The sequence below is a fragment of the Diceros bicornis genome, chromosome 20 (assembly GCF_020826845.1).
Source record: "Diceros bicornis minor isolate mBicDic1 chromosome 20, mDicBic1.mat.cur, whole genome shotgun sequence".
NCBI lineage: Eukaryota > Metazoa > Chordata > Mammalia > Perissodactyla > Rhinocerotidae > Diceros > Diceros bicornis.
In genome coordinates this window covers 15,559,266-15,579,864 of record NC_080759.1, presented here as the reverse complement: position 1 = coordinate 15,579,864, position 20,599 = coordinate 15,559,266, and the positions used below count along the sequence as shown (strand labels likewise).

The 20,599-nt window shown below is 38.1% G+C and overlaps 1 protein-coding gene and 1 pseudogene across 3 annotated transcripts in view; both read right to left on the bottom strand.

Moving 5' to 3' along the window:
• Positions 1-8,635: 8,635 nt before the first annotated feature.
• Positions 8,636-8,709, bottom strand: LOC131419349 (U6 spliceosomal RNA; annotated as a pseudogene).
• Positions 8,710-14,744: 6,035 nt separating this feature from the next.
• Positions 14,745-20,599, bottom strand: part of ERCC8 (ERCC excision repair 8, CSA ubiquitin ligase complex subunit) — a 67,622-nt gene continuing 61,767 nt past the window's right edge. For all 3 annotated transcript variants that reach the window (XM_058564023.1, XM_058564025.1, XM_058564026.1), the window contains one exon: positions 14,745-16,609. In XM_058564023.1, the coding sequence (XP_058420006.1) occupies positions 16,541-16,609 (69 nt within the window). In that variant the 3' untranslated portion in view covers positions 14,745-16,540. The remainder of the gene's footprint in view (positions 16,610-20,599) is intronic.

Sequence of the window (20,599 nt, the reverse complement as noted above, 5' to 3'; positions counted from 1 at the left end):
CCTCCTCTTTTTTGCCGAGGAACACCGGCCCTGAGCTAACATGCGTGCCCATCTTCCTCTACTTTATATGGGATGCCACTATAGCATGGTGTGACACGCGGTGCATCAGTGCATGCCCCAGGATCCAAACCCATGAACTCTGGGCTGCTGAAGCGGAGCGTACACACTTAACCACTTGTGCCACCGGGCAGGCCCTGGAGTGTTACTAATTTTTGTGTAATGACTATGTATCTTTTGTCTTTACTGAACTCTTCTTGTAGTAATTTGTCTGTAGAATCTCTTTGATTTTCTATTGAGACAATCCTATCTCCTGTGAATAATTACAACTATATTTCTTTTCAGCATTTTTCATTCTTTGAGAGAAGACTGAATCCTTCCTGGTAACTTCTTACTCTATGTCAGTCTGTTATGGATTTAACTTTTACCAGTGATTCTCAAACTTTGCTGAGAGTCAGAATCATTGGGATGTTGTTAAAATGCAGATTCCTGGAACTATATCTCCAGAGATGCTGATTTATTAGGTCTGGATAGTGGGCCAAAGAATCTGCATTTTAACACATACTCTATGTGATTCTGATATAGTTGTCCAGAGAGCTGCAGTCTGGGAAACATCTTACATGTAACCTATCTCTTCTGATATTTATTATTGCCTCCCTGACTAAATTAAAAACCCTTGAGGGCAGAGATTTTATCTGATCTCTCTTTGCATTTTTTGTGCCTGGAATAGTAGCCTACAAACAGTAGCTGCTAAGTAAGTGTGCAGATGGTGAAAAGGAATTTGGAAAAGTTGTTGGAAGTACTTTGTGTGAGCTTGCTATTTAAGTGCTTTAAAATGTTTCCCTATGCATATTTTATATCACTAGAGGAAGATGATTGCAATGTGGTAAGGACATTGACTACATGACTACCAACCCTTACCACATCTTGTGTATTTACCTCAATGTGTCTACACCCTGCCAAGCTTAATGGCTTCATCTCCTTTTGGCACTGAAAAGGCAAACTATAAGTTTCAGACAAATCATTTTCTTTTTGGTATCCTTCTGTTCAGATATCTAAGATGCATGTAAAATTTATGTCCCTGAGACAGGATATAAGTGAGATATGGAATGAGAACATCCCTTAAATCATCCTAACAATCAGTACTGTAATTATCTTCCTATAAACCCTAGTCATTTGAAAATGTTAATAAAAATGGCTTTCAACTGTGAAGGATTGTCATTTACTGTGATTATGACATTAACTTTGATTAATCTGGTTTTCAATGTTATGAAACTGCTTTCTGTACCAACTATATTATCTGAAAGTAAGATGCAGTGGTTTATGTTTTTTATTCAATTTATCTTGAAATCACAAAATCCTGTGAGGGCCAACTCTAAATAACATTTAATTAAATTTCTCATATATTACATTTTGTGATAAAATGCTTTTCAAATGGATAAGAAAACTATCATAATTTATATCTTATTGAATGACTAAATAGTATACCATCAAGTAAAGCTATACCTTAATGATGTAATTGAAATAAATAATACAACAAACAATTAAGAAAACATGAAAAATATTTATACTTTAAAACTTTAGCTGTCATGATTTTTTGGAATTTGTTACCATATGCAGTATATGTTACTCTAAGTTTTATGGAACGGTAACTGACTGATGTTCAGCGTACCACATAGGTTTACATAACAATTCAGCAGATGGAGGGTCTCTCTTTGTGGAAGAGCTATATTTGAACTAGGTTGGTGTTTCCCAAACTTGCCTAATTTTAATAATCACTGAAAACAAATGTTAAAAAAATCACAGATTTTTGGGTCCCTCTAATGGTGGTCTGACCCTACTTTGGATAGTTATGAAATAGCCAATGGTAAGAATGTTGATCAGTTTCATCTCTCTCTCTTTTTTTTTTTAACATTGCATGTCTTTTTTTTCCCCTAGATATACCTGCTACTGAAGTGATAACCTATATCATTTATTATCCATTCAGGATGATTGGGTAATCACTTAATTTTTGTGAAAGACTTATCAATTTGAGGTAAGAGAAGAAACTAAGGACAATTTTATTAATAGGTTATTATACAAGATTTTGTAAAAACATTAGATTTTAAATCCTATATGATACATTAACAGTTTTAAAATTTTTTGTAGCTTCTGGGATATTTCCAGAAGACTGCTACTGTAATAAAATTGTGGTAAGTAAGCAGAAAGAGGCACCAGGGATTATGTTTCATAAACAACATGTGTGAACCTTGGTTACCTATAAGAACATCAAAATAATCAAATTGTCTTTACTTGTCTAAAGAATGTAGCCCTTGATTGAAATGTGCATTTTAAACTGTTACTAGAATGTTTTTATTTTACAGTTTAAGGTATATTTTCAAAACAGTTTATCCTATGGGTATAATCTGTAGTCAGTTAATCAGTGTTTACAGATCATTCTGCATAAATGATGATGGGGGCCAGCTCTGAAAATCAGACCGAATGGAGATGGGCATATGCGTGTTAGTGACTGAATTCCTAAGTGAAGAAAATAAGTTGTGAACTGCTTTATATTATCTATGTTTTCTTTTCTTTGGCACAGATCCCCAAGAGTTGACCCTGTGCATAGATGCAGAGTATAAGTTGTGACTTATATCCCCCAAAGCACAGTTTGTTAGTCATTCAGTTTGTTACAGCTTCATTCAGTTCAGCTTCTTGCTTCTATGAGGCTGAAAAATTAGACTTGTTCAGAAAGCTTAAAGAGTTATGGCAGGTGAGTGAAAACAGTAGTGGGCACACAAATAGCCAGCTCCTTACAATTTAAAATCTGCAAAGCAATTAGCTCTTGGTGCATTGAAGAAAGGAGTCTCGGAATGTTTGGTGACAGACATGGGTAGAAATGAAGAGTATGCCCATTCACAATTGTAGCAGAAGATGGCTAGCTAGTCATGAGGTCTGCTTCCTCTTCCTCTTGGTCACACAGCTGGGCTTTATTTCCCAGTCTTCCTTGCAGTTGAGGTGTGGCCATGTGATAGAGCTCTGGCCAAGGGAATTTGAGCAGAAGTGCTTGGCACTTCCACGCCTGGATCATTCATACTTACCAAGTGAGATCCTTTCTACTCTTTCTCTTGCAGCATAGGGAATCTTTATGTTGAATGTGATGGAGTCACAAAACGGAGAGATCCTGAGTTTTCAAATTATCATTTGGAGGAGAGGGATTTTATATAAGCTATAAACAAATGTATATTGCATTAAGTCTCAGAAATTTTGTAGTTCATCTGTTATGACAGTTAGCCTGCCCTAACTGATATAGCAGGATAGTACTGTCAGTAAAGGATTTTACGTCTCAGCCTGCAGAAAGCAGGAAATGGTTACCTCTTCCTTTGGCCTCTCTTTGGTATTTGCTGGATAAGACTTGGCAACTTCTTTAGCATTCTTCCATAATGGACAAGTTTTCCTAACCTCACCTTGATTATTGCAATAGCCTCCTAAACAGCTCTCTGCTTCTGCCGTTGCCCCCCTCTGTAGTCTATTATCAAAACAGTGACCAGAGTGATCTCATGTCATTCTTCTCAAAACCCTCCAAGCTTTTCATTTGTTTCACAGAAAAAGCCAAAGTCTTTTCTACAGACTACAAGACCGTTTGTGATCTGCCAGCTCTCAGTATTACTTCTCTGTCATTCTCCCCTAATACTCTCCCTTTTGCTTACTCTGATCTAGCTACATAGATTTCCTTGCTATTTTTTGAACATGGCAGGCATGCTCTTGCCTTAGGGCTTCTGTGTTTGTTCCCTCTGCCTGGAATGTTCTTCTCCCAGATACCCACATGGCTTGCTCTTCTGGTCTTTGCTCGCAGAGGCCTTTTCTGAGCACATTATTTAAAACTATAATTCCTTACATTCCCCATCCCTCTTCCCTGTATTATTTTTCTCCATAGCACTTAGTAACTTCTAATATACTGTACAAATTTTCTTTTTAATGTTGCTGATTGTCTGTCTCCCTCCACGCCCCCATTAAAATGAAAGCTCCATGAGAAAGGATTTTTGATTTTTTGTTAAATTGCCAGCCTAGAGCAGTTCTTGGCAAATAATAAATAATAGATACATCTTTGTTAATGACTAAATGCTACTATATAGATAAGCACAGTGTGCCAAAGGAGCACTAAAGAGATTTAAACTGAGATCTGGCAGGGAAAAATTTTCTGGAGAAACTTACTTCTCTTCCAGGACTGGAAGCTGACGCAGTTGTTGAGAGCATGAGCCAATGGTCACTTTTTAGTGCTCATCTTAGCTGACCTATCAACATCATTTGACACAATTGATTACTGTCTTCTTGAAATGCTGTCTTCACTTGACTTCTGGGTACCACACTTGCTGGCTGTTCTCCTACCCTCCTGGCCATTCCTTCTGAGGCTCTTCAGCAGGTTCCCCTTCATCTCCCAACCTCTAAATGCTAGAGTGCCCCAGGGTTCAGCCTTTGGTCCTCTTCTCATCTCTCCACACTCATTCCTCAGGTGATCTGAACTAATCTCGGGACTTTAAATGCCATCTACATATTCATAACTCCCAAATGTGTGTCTCCAGCTTGAATCTCTTTCCTGAACTCCAGACCTGTATATCTAGGTGCCTGTTGGGCCTCTCCTCTTGAACATCTGATAAGTATCTCAAATTTAAACGTCCACAGTAGAGCCTCGGATACTTCCCCCTTCCCTTATGTTCCTGTCTTATTTAATGGCAACTCTATTCTTTTGGTTGCTCAGGCCAAAAGCCTTGGAGTCATCTTTGATTCTTCTCTTCCTCTTTGCCAACTCTGCCTCCAAAATATATCCAAAACCACTTCTCACCATTCCCATCATCCCTTGGGATGCCACCATCATTCCTTGCTTGAATTATATTAGCCTCTTAACTGGTTTCTTTGCTCCTGCTTGTCGCTCCTCTTCAGCCAATCCCTGCATCGACACCAGAGTGATCCTATTAAAACCTAAGTCAGATCATGTGTCTCTTCTACTCAAAACCTTCCAATGGCTTCCCATATGCCCTTCAGGGACCTACAAGGCCCTTCTTAACCTGACATCATTTCCAGCCCTTATCCACCTAATTACTCTTCTCCCTTTGGCTGTCTTGCTGATCCATGGATATTCCATATATGCTCCTGCTTCAGGGCCTTTGCACTTGATATTCTTTATCTGGCATGTTCTTGCCCCAGCTGTCTGCATTGCTGGCTCCCTCACTTGCTTCAAGTCATTACTCAAAATTCATCTTTTTCAGTGAGGCTTTTCTTGGTGTCCTATCTAAAATTTTAGTGCTTTTTTCCTCCCCCTCCCCCCTTTTTCATTCCCTTTCTCTTTTTTCTCCTTTGCACTTTTCAATAATATATCTTATTTTCATATTTACCTTATTTATTGTCTTTTTCCTACACTTCAGGTATAAGACTATAGACTCTCACTTTTAAAAACTGCATCCCTCTCATTCTATTTCCATTTCTTCAGTCTTAATTTTAAAGTGATGCTAATAATGTCCACTTTCAATGGAAATGTTTGAGCATAGCAAAGGATTCGGTCTGTTGTGTTCACTGTCACATAGTTGGTGCTCAACTTGTTATGAATGAATGGATCAATAAATTAATTTGAGCTGGTAAAACTGTTTCCCTAGTAAGGGTCCTTCCAACCCCAGAAAGATTTAAAATTTAAAAAGATATTAAAGGGGATCAAACTCATAGTATTAATACTTGATACTTTCATGTTAAATGTAGGAATAAGTTTGTAATTATTGTGATAGATACTGTATGAGTATCTAGGGTTTAAAATCTTAGTAGTATTTAGGATAATCTGGCATATTAGAGAATTTGACAGATTAGGTTTATGATTCCATTTTGAATTGTATAATTGAATTCAGACTCATGATTTAAAGATGAAAGATATAAACATTTTAAATGTTTATAATCAGTATTAAATGCTTGAGATGAGAAGTTAATTTTTATTGTATTTATAGGTTTAATTTATTGGATTTATAAGAGTTTAAATTATTGGAAGGTTTGCATGTTCATTTGTCTGATAAAGCATTTGTAGTGCTTAAAAACAACAAATATTAAAGTTATCAATGTAGTTTAAAGGAATTTGAATAGGTTTGTAAATAGGACTTATGGTTTAAGAGAAGCCGAGTTCTACAGTGAGATACCACTTCACACTCCCTAATATGGCTACAATAAAAAAGGCAGACAATAACAAATGTTGGCAAGAATGTGGAGAAATTGAAATTGGAACTCTTATATATTGCTGGTGGGAACGTAAAGTGGTGCAGGCACTTTGTAAAACATTTCAGCACTTCTTTGAAAAGTAAAACATAGAGTTGACATATGACCCAGCAATTCTACTTCTAGATATATACCCGAGAGAACTGAAAACATATATTCACAAAAAACGTGTACACAAATGTTCATAGCAGCATTATTCATAATAACCAAAAAGTGGAAACAATCCAAATGACCATCAACTAATGAGTTGATAGATATAATATGGTGTATCCATTCAATGGAATATTATTTGTCAATAAATACGGAATGAAGTACTGGGGGTACATGCTACAACATGGATGAACCTTGAAAACATTATTCTAATTAAAAGAAGCCTGTCACTATAGACCGCATATAGTAGGATCCATTTATATGAAATGTCCAGAATAGGCAAATCTATAAAGGCAGACTCTATAGAGGTTGCCTAGGGCTAGGAATTTGGGGGGATATGGGAAGTGACTGCTAATGGGCATGAGATTTCCTTTGGGGTGTTGAAAATGTTCTGGAATTAGATAGTGGTGAAGATTGCACAACTTTGCAAATATACTAAAAACCACTGAATTGTATACTTTAAAAGGATGATTTTTTTAATGGTATGTGAATTATATCTCAATAAAAAAAGAGAGAAGTTGAGTTCTTTAACTTCAGTTGATTATGTTATGCTTACATAAAATTTACTAGATTTACAAGTAGAATAACAAGATTTATAAGATGAATCTACTGTATTAAACAAGGTTTTAAATTTGCAACTTTGATAACTTTATTGTTAATTTTAAGCCCAATCTTAAAAATACAAAAATGTCTTAAAAATGTAAATTCAAAGGGAAGCTTGTTCTAACTCATTCATTTGCAGATAGTTCTAAGGAGAGAGGTTAGGGGGAAAGAGGCAGGAGAGTGTATAAATACAAAACAGTACAACAGGCTTAGGTTAAATGTGCTTATATTAAATATTAAAGAAATACAAAAGCTTTTTAAAAATGTTGATCAAAATGTATCTTTAAGGAACACCAGCTTTAAAACTCTTTCCTATATCAAACAGAAGCTTATGTACTTCCCTTTGGTTTTTAATTTGCCATTTAGAGACACAGATAAATCTGACCTTTATACTGTAGAACTGTTCTTTAGATATTAAAAGATAGTTGTCACGTCCATAGCAGGCCTTCTTTCCTCTGGGTTAAATGATTCCCGATCCCTTTGGCCATTTTCAGATGACTTGGGTTTCATGTATCCTGATCATCCTAATTGCAAATGTGAGTATTACAAGGTATTAGAAATCAGACACAATACTTTATATGTGAAATGATTTTCCCTTGTTTATGAATATTGTTTGTCTATTGAAGTAAATTAAGAGAACACTGGCTTGTTATATTAGGCTTCTAGTCAACTACCAGATTTTCCTTCACAGTTGTGAAGTTTACGTCATTTTGCAATTGGTGTTTAGAGCTTGTGTCAGGAATGCATTCTGCTTGCAAGTAACAGAAAGCCTAAAGAGAGGTGTAAATAAATAGGGTTTATTTTTCTCACACAATAAGAAGACTGGAGGTACAAATTGCTGGTGTGATGTTAGTTCAGTGGCCTAACAGTGTCAAGCCCTATTATCTTTGCCATTCCCTTGGCCTTCCTTGTGTGCTTGTTGCCTATGGCCACAAGTCAAACATCACATCTGATACTGAAGGCAGGATGAAGGGAGAAAAAGAAAGGGAGATGCCAGTTGTCTCTGACCTCTTCAGAAATGCAAAACCTTCCTCAACGAACTCTCTGTAGATTTCTACTACTGTGTCTCAACCAGAAGTGTGTCATCTGACCATTCTAAATTACAAGGAATGTAGGAAAGGTAAGTATTTAGCTGGATACATTGATTCCCCAAGCAGAATGTGCGTTTATCAGGAAGAAGGGAGGGGGAATAGATGTTGGATAGACAAAGAACAGTGTCTGCCATAGGTCCTCAGTGTAGATTTGATACTTTCAATTTGAATTGGTTGAATTTGGCATATCATTCATTCCAAGCTGTTGAAGTAACTTTGAATCCTATGTCTGTTATCCATATTTGTTATCCTTCCTAGCTTAGTGTCATCTGCAAATATCACTACCGCCATTAATGTCCTTATTCAAGATCTGGTACTGAACAAAACAGGGCTGAGAATGGAGCCCTTTGGCTCTGGATCTTTTCTCACAAAAAGGTGGAGATAAGCTCGTCATTTACAAGGTCCTCAATAAAACTTGTTGAATTAATAAAAGTTTTATAATGATGACATATACCTTAAAATTGTTTTTCAGATTGCTTTAATTGCCAAGCTATATTACTTCCCAGAGCAACATGGGCTGTTGGTTTATTTTGAATCACTTAATTTCTTCTTCTTTTCTTTTTTTTAACATGGAATGTTTCACAAATTTGCGTGTTGTCCTTGCACAAGGGCCATGCTAATCTTCTCTATATGTATAGTTGTTCTCCCATATCTTTTTCTTTTTCTTTTTTTTTTTTTTTTTGTCAACAGTAATTGATCTCCCAGTTTTTGGCTAAGTACATGGCCACTTAAAGACCCAGCTTCCTTTTCAGTTAGGTGTGACCAGGAGTTCTGGCCAATAGAATGTCAGTGAAAGTGGCGTGTGATCCTGGAACCAGCATATCAGCTGAGGACTACCTTCCTGGACTTTTATCAAAAGAAATGCATTTATATTTTATTTAGGCTATGTTATTTTGCATTTTCAGTTAAACCTAATCCTAATTCATAAAAGCTGCTGCCATTGGGCAGGTATTCTCAGGTTTATCACAATTCCCACCACTATCTTGTTTCCCTAACACTGACTGGCAGTTCCCATTTATTATTAGATCACACTGTTTTTCTCTCCATTAAAAACAGGAAAATGAAAGATTGCCATAGCTATGTGTTTCAAGAGAAGTAGAAGAGCTTATGTCCCTGTGGAAGTAGGCTATTCCTACATGACTATTACTGCACACCAACTATTAATGCGCACCGCATTAAATATAAATGACTTAAGAAGCTATTATGAAACGAACCACAATAACAAGTATGACCAGAATAGCAAAGACATGTTAATGACAAACTTAACAATGAAAAACTTCATGAATTGAAAACAAGAGGAATTACAGCAGTGATAATGGTATAAAATGTATTAAGCAAGCAAATTGTCTTGGCATGAAAACTTTTCACCAATGATGGGTTTATGAAAAGGTTGATTGCAACAGAAATTGCATCCTGACCAGAAACTAACATTTGCAAATAAAAGTTCAACCAGGTAAAATATTTCTTAGCATGTTGAAACTGGAGTGAAGGGACTTATAGTACAAAGTTGCATGCCCCCCCGCCGCCAGTGAGAGTACAGATATGAGATATAAATACTACCCAATTAGATATAGTCATTTGTGGTGCCTGGAAGGTTTTAAGTGTTTGAATAGCTTTTGAACATCGTGCCAGTAATGGGCATATCAGGAAATTATTTTTCTGTGTTGAGCGAAGGGGCTAAACAGGGCTGCAAGAGGTGCTGTAGCAAGTCAGTGCTAACACTGGACTTGTTTTACAAAACTTAAATCCAAGATTTAAGTACGATAGGCAAGTTTGTATTATAATAAATGGTTTGTAATACATTCTAGGCATCCAGGTTTAGTACGAGTCCAGGCAGCACAGGCTGTACATATTCTTTGCAAAGAAGAACAGCCATATTCATGACTGAGCTTTGTTAGATATGTCCCCTGAATTTAATATTTTTCCACAGTTAAAACAGAAGAACCAAGTCTATCCTGGCATTAGATTTAACCTTCAGATGTATAGACCTTTCATCACAATACAAAGCAAAGGGATTATTTTCCTTTGTGAGGGTACCCACTCGAGGTGATGTGGGTCTCAGCATTTGCCATGTTTGGTTGAAACGATAGCTTATTTAGGGGGTTTGGGCCTCCAGACTTTAAATTAATGAAAGCATCCAGACCAGCAGTAACAAGACCAACAGTCAACAGAAGGGTGCGCAGCTGCACCTGACAGGGTTTTTGTTTTTTTTGTGGAAGCTTAGGCTCAAATGGATCCCATATAGATGAGCAGCTGTCTGGGCCATGGACAATATGGTTAATGGGTCCCAGGAGAGTATGTGCCCTTGATCTGGCCTCCAGCCCTTCTGGGATGGGGGAAAGATAAAAAGGCCTCATATATAATGAGTCTTCATATACATGAAGGTAATATACATCACCATTTAAATATAACAAAGGTTAATGAGAAAGTTTTTAAAGTTGGTGTGAGGTGCAAATTGGCCAAGGGGCCTTGAATGAAGAGACATTAAGGCCTGGAGCAAGATAGAGACCCACTCAGGGGTCCACTTACCTGACTAGAATTTGAAAAGGAGTTACTTGAGAAGACCATTATGTCTCTCAATTAAATCGGCTATTTGAGACCTATTAGGGACATGAAAGTTCTATTGAATATCTTTTCCAAAAGACTAGCATTGTGTATTCTGAGAAGTAAAATGTGTCTTAGTTATTATCAGTAAGGTCTGTAACTCTGAAAGTAAAAGGAAGTGTCCTGGCAAGGCCTTGTATTATGGCCTTAATATATGTGGAGATGTGTGATTTTGATTTATATTTTGGCTATCTGTGAAGCAAGAGAGTCTCAGAGTTTTTTTTCTCCCTGAAACGGAAAACTTTTAGGCAATGGCCCAACAGTTTATAATAAACATGAAGATGGGGCTCCTTGTTGGCCAGAGCCTCCAACAATAAGATGACTGCCTGAAGTTTGGCCAAATGTGTTGTTTCTTAGGTGTTGTCCTTTATTACGGACGTCCTGGCTAAGATGGAAAGCAGCAACATCGCCCTGAGCTCCATCATGTATGATGGTTAGCAGTGCCAATTGCATAGTCCATGTACTCCCATTGCTTTTCTTTCAGTTAGTTCCAAGTGGCTTCCCAGGTAGCCAAGTGGTCTGGGGGACGGATGACATCCTCCAGCATTATGGCATCTGGCAAGGGACTGAGGACAGGGGAAGCCACCTCCTCCTGCAGGTGGAATATGCCAGAGAGCCCAGGTTTGGCTCCATCCTGTCTTAAGGAGGCCTCAGTAGCTATGCTGAGTTTCTTGTGTTGTTTCTATGACTTGAAGCTTTTTTTTTTTTTTTTTTTGTGAAGAAGATCAGCCCTGAGCTAACATCCATGCTAATCCTCCTCTTTTTGCTGAGGAAGACCGGCTCTGAGCTAACATCTATTGCCAATCCTCCTCTTTTTTTTCCCCCAAAGCCCCAGTAGATAGTTGTATGTCATAGTTGCACATCCTTCTAGTTGCTGTATGTGCGTCACGGCCTCCGCATGGCCAGAGAAGCGGTGCCGCGGTGCGCGCCTGGGATCTGAACCCGGGCCGTCAGCAGCGGAGCGCACGCACTAAACCGCTAAGCCACGGGGCCGGCTCTATGACCTGAGGCTTAAGAGGCAGCTGGGTGTAGAAGGTCACAGGCTCAGGGTCTGTGAGAGCCTCTATTTTCCAGAGAGCCCAGTGTGTAATTTTGTTTTAATGGAGTATATTATGAGGCTGAGAGGGGCAGTTTCTTGCCTCAGAAGCCCTTGAGCAAGATCTGGAGACTCCAGGAGGCATGACAAGAGGTTGCCAGTGTCTTTAGTCAAGGAGCCCTTCAGGGCACTAACAGGAGTGCCTGTTGATTTTAATTTGAAAGTGAAATTGGTAAATAAAGAATATGCTGCCATTAGAACTCCAAAGTACTAAAAGATGTTGGACTTGTATGTACTAAATGAGTGTATCAATTGAGTCTCCTTAGAGGAGAATGTCATCAATGTAATGTCATACCTGTGCCCCTGGAAAAAAGGTGGAGGCAGTTGAGATCTTACCTGCAAAGAGTGCGATGGCAAAGCTGTTGAGGTACCCGATGGGTAGCCTGAAAAAGGTGTATTGTGTCCCTTCGAGGTGAAGGCAAACTGCAGGTGAGAGGTTGTTGAAATAGGCACTGAACAGAACACGTTAGCTAAATCTACAAGAGCAAAATATTTAATGGTTGTTGATGGAATAGAATCAGTAATTTTAACAGTGGACATTGGGTATGGGAGCCCCAGTGGATGGGACCACAGCTGTAGTAATCCACAAGATGCCCTTTTTATCTTGTTACATAAATTCTTTAGTATATTTTAGCATATAAATTTTGGATTTCCAATTGGATCAAATTATAAAACTTTTAGTATTATATATATATATGCATATATTATTTTTTATTTTCTCCCCCGTATCTAGGTGTCAGCTTTTTTTGTTTTTGTTTTTAAATCAGTAAGTAATCTAGGACCAGCATTATGTTTGCTAGACTGGCATTTGCTTAGGACCTAAGATTTAAAGTTCCTGTTTTTTTCCTTGGGCTTGTAGCCACCTAAAGTGGCAGTCTTTTTTCCTTTGTTTCCTTCCTGTTTTAGGCTTTTGCTTCCTGAAGGCACTGTCTTTCCCTTCTTTTTCTGGCTGATAAGAGGAAAAGCTGGGAGGCTGAAAGGGCCAGGTGCCTCTAGGCAACCTCTCCCTGGGGTGGTCCCTGCCCACAGAATAATCTATCCCTTCTTCACACTCTCACTTTTTTAAAAACAAAATCTCTTAGAATGACTTGTATATCTAGACAGCCAAACTTTTCCTATTTTTTTTTTCTTTTTGATGTTTATCTGATAAGCTTATGGTGGCCCCAAGTGGCCTCTGCTGTGAGTGGCAGCCCCCTTCTCTAGGGTGTCCCAATCAACCTTAGAGGGGCTAGGGTGTACATCTAGGAGAGCAATGGTGCCATCAGCTTTATCTTTCACATTTTTTGTTTTGAGCATGAGACCCTTTGCATGCTGAGAAGCAGCACCTTTTAAGAGAGCCCACGCATATGGATTAGGTGTTTTGCATTTTTTAATTAATTGGATCACCTCTTCAGGGCTTTTGAGGGGGAACTGGAACCAGATGCTCCTTTCCTTTCCTCCCCTTTTTCATTAAACACTGAGCCACTGGTCTCCAGGGATGGGACCTCTTACACTCCACTGGGTTGAGGAACGAGTCACTCACAGCAACAGCAACAGCCAGCAAACACAGCAGAGATGCTCGTGACCTGAACATTTGTGGGGAGCCATCATCTCCTGAGGAGGTCCTCACACAGAACCCACGAATGGCCCTCAGCACATGTGTTCAGGCGGAGTCATCTCCGACTACTCTGAGGAACAGTCAGGAATCTGACTCAGCAAAGCTCAGAAGGGAAAAGGGAAGTGCCTACAGGAGCATATAATGTCCTGGAGGCTAGGTACTTTCACCTAAATGACTCAGATGGCCCCACTGCTTGTCAGTGCTACCCAGTCAGTGGATTAGACTTCCATGGCACTAGGAAGATAGATAGTCACTCCTCATTCCCTTCAGAGGGACCTTTTTTTTTTTTTTTGTGGTGGGGAAGATTAGCCCTGAGCTAACATCTGTTGCCAATCCTCCTCGTTTTGCTGAGGAAGATTGGCCCTGGGCTAACATCTGTGTCCATCTTCCTCTACTTTATATGTGGGACGCCACCACAGCATGGTTTGATAAGTGGCACATAGGCCTGGGATCTGAACCTGTGAATCCCAGGCTGCTGAAGTGGAGCACACGAACTTAACCACTATGCCAGCAGGCTGGCCCTGGAGGGAGCTCTTTGGGATGTAGCCAATCCCCCAAATTGGCTATACACCCCCAGTGGTTCTGTCTTGCACCCTGGGCGTTCCACCAATGTGGAGAAATAAGTTGAGTGCCTCCTTTAGGTTGAGAAATCACGGCAATACATGACAAAAAACAACACAATGCAGTAGCCACCGAGCAGCAAGTGCGCAAAGAACGAGGGGTGCCCTTTCAGGCAGTGGCCACTGACTGCTGGATCCGGTTAGTAAGCCAAGAGCAGTTTAAGGTCATATCATCTCCAGTTGGTGTCAAAGCACCCAGCTCACTGTGCCAACTGTGCTAAGATTTTTACCTGGGATTTGTTCTTATCAGGTATGGTAAGATACAGACATAGAAATGACTGTCATTAAGCAAGACGTTTATATTCACAGATCCCTAGAACCAGGAGGCATGGCACACCATGCCATGCAGGGCCACAGGGGGAAGGACAGTCAGGAGGCAGAGAGGGAGAGGGCAGAGCATGGCCCAGAGCCTGTATTGGGGTTTTTGTGGGAATGGGCAAGGCAGGGTAGGTACACTAAGTTTAGGTTTGGATAGTTGGAATAATTTTGGTAGACTCTGGGCTATGGGGTGGTTCCTAGTTGTCTTGTACTTGGCCCTGGGGTGATTTAGGGCAGGAGTAATATTGGCTTGGTGTGTAAGACTTGGATAAAGGAGATGGTTGGGGGTGTGGACTGTGGACTGGTTGGTCTATATATCAAAGATATGCCCCCAGGGGAGTCCTTTGTTATCTCTATGAATTAGCTAGTCCTAGGAGGGGCAGTGTGGGATCAAGGCCCCAAATGCCAGAGTATCAAGAATGCAGAAAATAAGAAAATACAGTCAATACATTTAGTTATACCAAATGACACAGAGGGATTTCTATGAGCTATACTGAAAAAAAAAATCAAGACAGAACTCTGTATATCCCATTTTTGCAAAATAAAAATACTTCCCCATCTATGTTTATATAGGTCCATATAGAATTGTAATGTGCAAGAACACATACTTGGTTAATAAACTGGACTGTGGTGGGAGTGGTAAGAGATGGGGAGGGAGGTGCTGATGTGGGAGGAGAGGAGTTTCCATGACAACAACAGCATGCTGAACATCTCATTATGTAAAATTATGTGTCATAAAGAGATGCATGGAAGAATGGCCACCAAAATGTTAGTACTGGTTACCTTAGTGTGGTATGATTCCACATCACCATTATATTCTTTTATAAATTTTTATGTTGCTTGAATTCTTTACAATGAGCATGTATATTTATATAACTAGAAAGAAGCAATGCAGTTATTTGCAGTTTGGCGGAAGACCTCTTTTTTCTTAAAATAAAAAATTTCCAAATTTAATAGCATTCTCAAAGGTCATAAGCATCCTCACCAAGGGGGGAAAAAGAGCGAAAGTAAAATGGTCAGGACTTAAGAAAATCAACTATAAAGTAAACAGATGGAGGGGCTGGCCCGGTGGCTTAGCGGTTAAGTGCGTGCGCTCCGCTGCTGGCGGCCCCGGTTCGGATCCCGGGCGCACACTGACACACTGCCTCTCCGGCCATGCTGAGGCTGCGTCCCACATACAGCAACTAGAAGGATGTGCAGCTATGACACAACTATCTATTGGGGCTTTGAGGGGAAAAATAAAATTATAAAAAAAAAAAAAAAGTAAACAGATGGAAAACCTTTGGCCTGAAAGGTCTGATGTGAGGCCTAACATTTACTTAAAAACTCAACAACTGTACACTTGGCATTCAAGCTCATACAAATCTTTTACTAATCTCCTGCTGATAATAATTAGGAAGAAAGGGAATATAAGATAATGATAATCACTTGTGGATTACGACACAAGAAGAGTAGACAATAAAATAGAAATTTTATGACAACATTTCATGTTTAAGCCAGATTCCCTGCCAAGACATTCTCTGCTTCAATGAATGAAGTAGGACTTAGTCTCATCTTAATGCGATTCATAGAAAGGGAGTTCAAGCATGAGTACAAACTGCCATGTGATGCATTAAAATAAATATGGGCTTTTCCTCAAGTTAAAAACTTTTTGTGATGTACTTTTTGGATTGAGTCCAAAAATATTTAACATAAAGCTAGACAATGGTCAACTAAATGAATCAGTGCAAAAACCGAATACATGAGTAAGAATAAAAAATTTTGATGCTATCTTTTCAACTATTATTTTTGATGTAATCATCCTTAGTAAAATCATTCTTGAAAGTGAAAATGAACAGGGTGATGGTACAGCCAGCAGGAGAAAGTCAGTGCTGAAAACCTCCATATGCTCATCCTCTTAGACTGCATCTTACGGTTCACACAACCTGCTCAAGGTCCCACATGGGGGGAGTGCCATGACCTCTCTCCTTCTACTGAAGCAATAGGGACTGCCCCAGGCCACAGCAACTTGGATCAAGGAGACATGTTTTGACAACTATATAGAAGTCAACTGTATAGACAACCATATAGAAGTCTGTTTCAGGATTTCATGTAAATACTAACTTCATTTTAAAACATGGAGGGGAAAATCACCCAAATTCAGGGCTAATTTAGCTGTCACTGGACAGTAAAAAAAAAAGTCCCATTTTAACAGTTTCATCAATAGAGACACAAAAGTACTAAGGATTGATATTCATCCTTCTTCATCACTGCTGCTCCAGGCATCTTCAAATGCTGGATTTAACTGTGATTTGTTTGTAGTCTGAAAAAAGGGGGGAAAAAAGGAAGATTCGATTATCTTATCTGATAATTTTAGGCTCACAATATAGTTATGAAATATATCAGATGAAAAGTAATGAGATTATTTTAAAAGAAATTATATTAATTTCAAAACAAAAGTAATGTAAGAAAGAAACATCCCACATGCAACATAAAATAATGTAGCTTCATTTTAAATAGACACACCAGACTTTATCTGTGTCCTTCAAAGTAGTCACCTCACAAACACACACATACATTTTATATATACACACCCACACACATGCATTATGATGCTGCTATTGCTTAAGGCATTTCTACAACTCTTTGGAATTACCTGGAGAAGGTGACACATTAACATCCACGTGGCTACAACTGGACTTAGGTCTACAGTCCGACTTGACAGCCCAAAATATTGTTGGCAACTTTTATTGTTTGGACCTGACTTTTATAAATAAGCAAATATCTGTATATGGGGAATAATGTATTCATCAAACTTAGTAATACCATTTTTAGTCCAAAAAGTAATGTGGCTGTTAAGTAGTGAGATTTATTTATTTATTTTTTTATGCCTGGCAAAGTAGTTCAGAAGTACATGCAAAATATGTCAGAATGGTAACATGTTTGTCATTAGCACATAGGTTTCCCTGGGGGACTTCTTAGAAAGATAACATGCATTTGGATTGTGTTTATTTAAATCAACAAAACATCATTGTATTTTTATAACTTTAGAGATGTACCTAATAAAGTTAATCAGCAATTAGAGGAATTTTAATTATTTGTTGTATTTCAAATCAATTCACTTTTTGAATGGCTACCTTCTTATTCTCTGGCAAATGACTAAAGGTCTTTAAGATGGTTTCATTTTTTTGAGTGTCTGGGCATTAGGAGCCAGGTTTGCTTTTTATTCTGCAGCTTTTACATTTGCTACAAGTTTGTTCAGACCCCAAATCCAATAATGTATTAGCACCAGGACTACCCCTAAATTATCTTAGATTTATTGCCTTTTACAACATGCAGCAATATGTTAAGGGTAACCCCTACTGTATGTCTGAGAATGTTCATTTCCTTTTTGATGAACATCATGACTTAGAATCTTATAATTCAAACAATGATAAGAGTAGAAAAAGTGGGTGTTTCCAGTAAATTCCCCGAGTATTAGACAGGAGAGTTAGAAAGCAATGTATTAATTTAGGTATTCTTTATAGCTGTTAAAGCTATAGATCAGAGTCCATTACTATACCTAATGTTGGCTACTGTCACCATTACTAAACCTGGCTGGCTACCATCACTTAGTTGAACCAACAAAAATTCCATTATACCCTAAGTGTCCAGATACAAAAACCAAACTTCAGCTAACTATTCACTTATTTCTAACAGCAGTCCATTGATTTGTAAGGGTAACATACTGAAGTCTGTTCATTTGTTCTTTCATCTGAATGTTTACTGAATTTCGTATCTTTTGGGGTTTATAATTTAACCACTAAGTTAGGTTATTTAGTGAGAGTTTATTCAAAGATATATTGTTCTTGGGGGGTGGTGATTCCTCTTCCCTACTCTATCTTTAGTTAACTCTGACTTACATATCTACCAAAAATGTCCCTGGGCAGATAAGCCACACAAAGTTCATACCTTCTAAATCCACTATGGAAGAACAATATGTAACCTATTAAACATTTTAATTCATTTGAAGACTCAACAAGAAGCAAAATTATATTTTATTGTAAATTATTGTTGCGTTGGTGAGCGAAGAAACAAAAATAATTACGTGAAAACTGAAATGCAGTTGCACATAAATTTTACTGTTTATAGTAGTAAAGGATAACAATATGAATGCATTACAGTATTATTAGAAGTACATTTTATTGCTAAAAAAGTCACAAATAAAACATCATACTTGTAGTTAAAAGCTGTAGTAAAAATGTTGTACATGAATGTGGTACACATATTACTGTTTGAGACCCACTGATCAAGTGTAACCACCATCTATTACTTCAGTTTTCTCTACAACATCTCCTCCTAGTGGACATCCTTTCTATGCTTGAACATATCCACCTCTACCTCACCAGGCCGCCTGTTCTACTGACAGATACAGTTGTAGATGTTATGGAGATAGGGAAGCATGAGTTTAGAGGGGATCTAGTCCAGGTCCAAATAATGGGAAGGAAGAACAAAACCAAACTTAATATCTACCACACATACATCTTGATAAATTCTAAATTTCTTAACTGGTGATAACTGGAAAGTCTCTATAAGTAGAATATAGGGTTGTCTGTGTCAGCCAGTGATTATACATCTATAAGAGTGATAAATAAAACAGCTATGTATTGTGCGACTCAAAATAAAGTAAGATTCTTGATGAGAGGTCAGATTTAAACTGTAACGTAGCTGCCTTATAGATCTCAGGCAGGAAAAAGTGATTAGCAGTTACACAGGCTTGCCTTGACCATGACCATGTTTTAGAAAGAGGGGGCAAAAGGAAGAGAGATTACTCAGAATATAATAAAACAGCCTGCCAATTAAATAATAGGATTTATACTTAAAGATCATAAAACCTGTTCCTATCACCCAATGCCCTTCAGTTTCTTATACTAGAACTGAAGTCCTCCTCTATCTTGGATATCAGAAGAAACACCCCCTAGGGGTTATATCTTGTTGATGGGGAAGTAAATCTGATCTCAAGGGTGGATTTGAAAAGAAACTTAAGAACAATTTGCTTTGATGATTCTGATATTTGGAGATATAAATTTGTCCCAGATCACTAACGAACTGAGATTCAAACGGTTACCAGTATTATTATTATTTAGTTTTACCTGAAACTAAAGACTAAGTGTATGTGTATGTATGTATGTATGTGTTTTGTTTTGAACTGTGTTATGCTGCCTTTCTGGGAAACTGCAGCAGACATTTATTCGATAGTTGAGATGAAAACACTTTTAAATATGAGTTAATATACGTAAGGAATAGAGTCTTGTGCAGATAAACTTTTTTTTTTTTAAAGATTTTTATTTATTTATTTTTTTCCCCCCAAAGCCCCAGTAGATAGTTGTATGTCATAGCTGCACATCCTTCTAGTTGTTGTATGTGGGACGCGGCCTCAGCATGGCCGGAGAAGTGGTGCGTTGGTGCGCGCCCAGGATCTGAACCTGGGCCGCCAGCAGCGGAGCACATGCACTTAACTGCTAAGCCACGGGCCGGCCCCAGATAAACTTCTGTACTGGGATCTGCATCATGATCATATTCATGTTCTACCTACATTCACAGGAATCTTTCAAACTAAAGTTTTGTGAAAATAATCTTAGCACATAACATTTTGTATTAATACGAGGATGATGGCTATCTTAAAGTAAAAGCGTATAAACACTATATTTTAAAAAATAAAGTTTTATAGCTCTAAAACTTAAATATAAAGCTAACTTGTCTTTTGTGTATCTCTATTTGATTTTCTACTTGTTCAGCTTAATTTCATATATACTTCTAGATGAGGAGTTCAAACTATAACTACATGATAAAGAAATAAACACACCAGAGTCACATACTAGCTTTATAAATTAAGCAATTTAGTTTTCTTCTAATATCCTTTCTCATAAGTCATAGTCGATTTCCTTTTATTTTTATTGTTTTCATTTGGTAAATGACTGTTATACTTCCTAACATGGCCTATAGTGTTATAACTTGGATTTAATGTGTACAGTAATTCCCAAATAGCAGGACACAGTAATTAAATAATAATGCAAAATAAATGGATGAACCAAACTATTTGACCATCTTAAGCTTTCTACAGAAGAATATTTAGTCATTTAAAGCAACTGTACACTAAAACTAATCAAAGCCATAATAAACCAAATTAGACATGTGATGAAATCTGGAAGTATTCATAGAGCTTTCGGCCAGCTCCTTGAAGATTTACCATTTGTGTGTTTTTTCTCTTTCATTTGGATTAGGACCAAAAGAACACAATTCACAGGCTTTACACTGCAGTAAACCATACCAG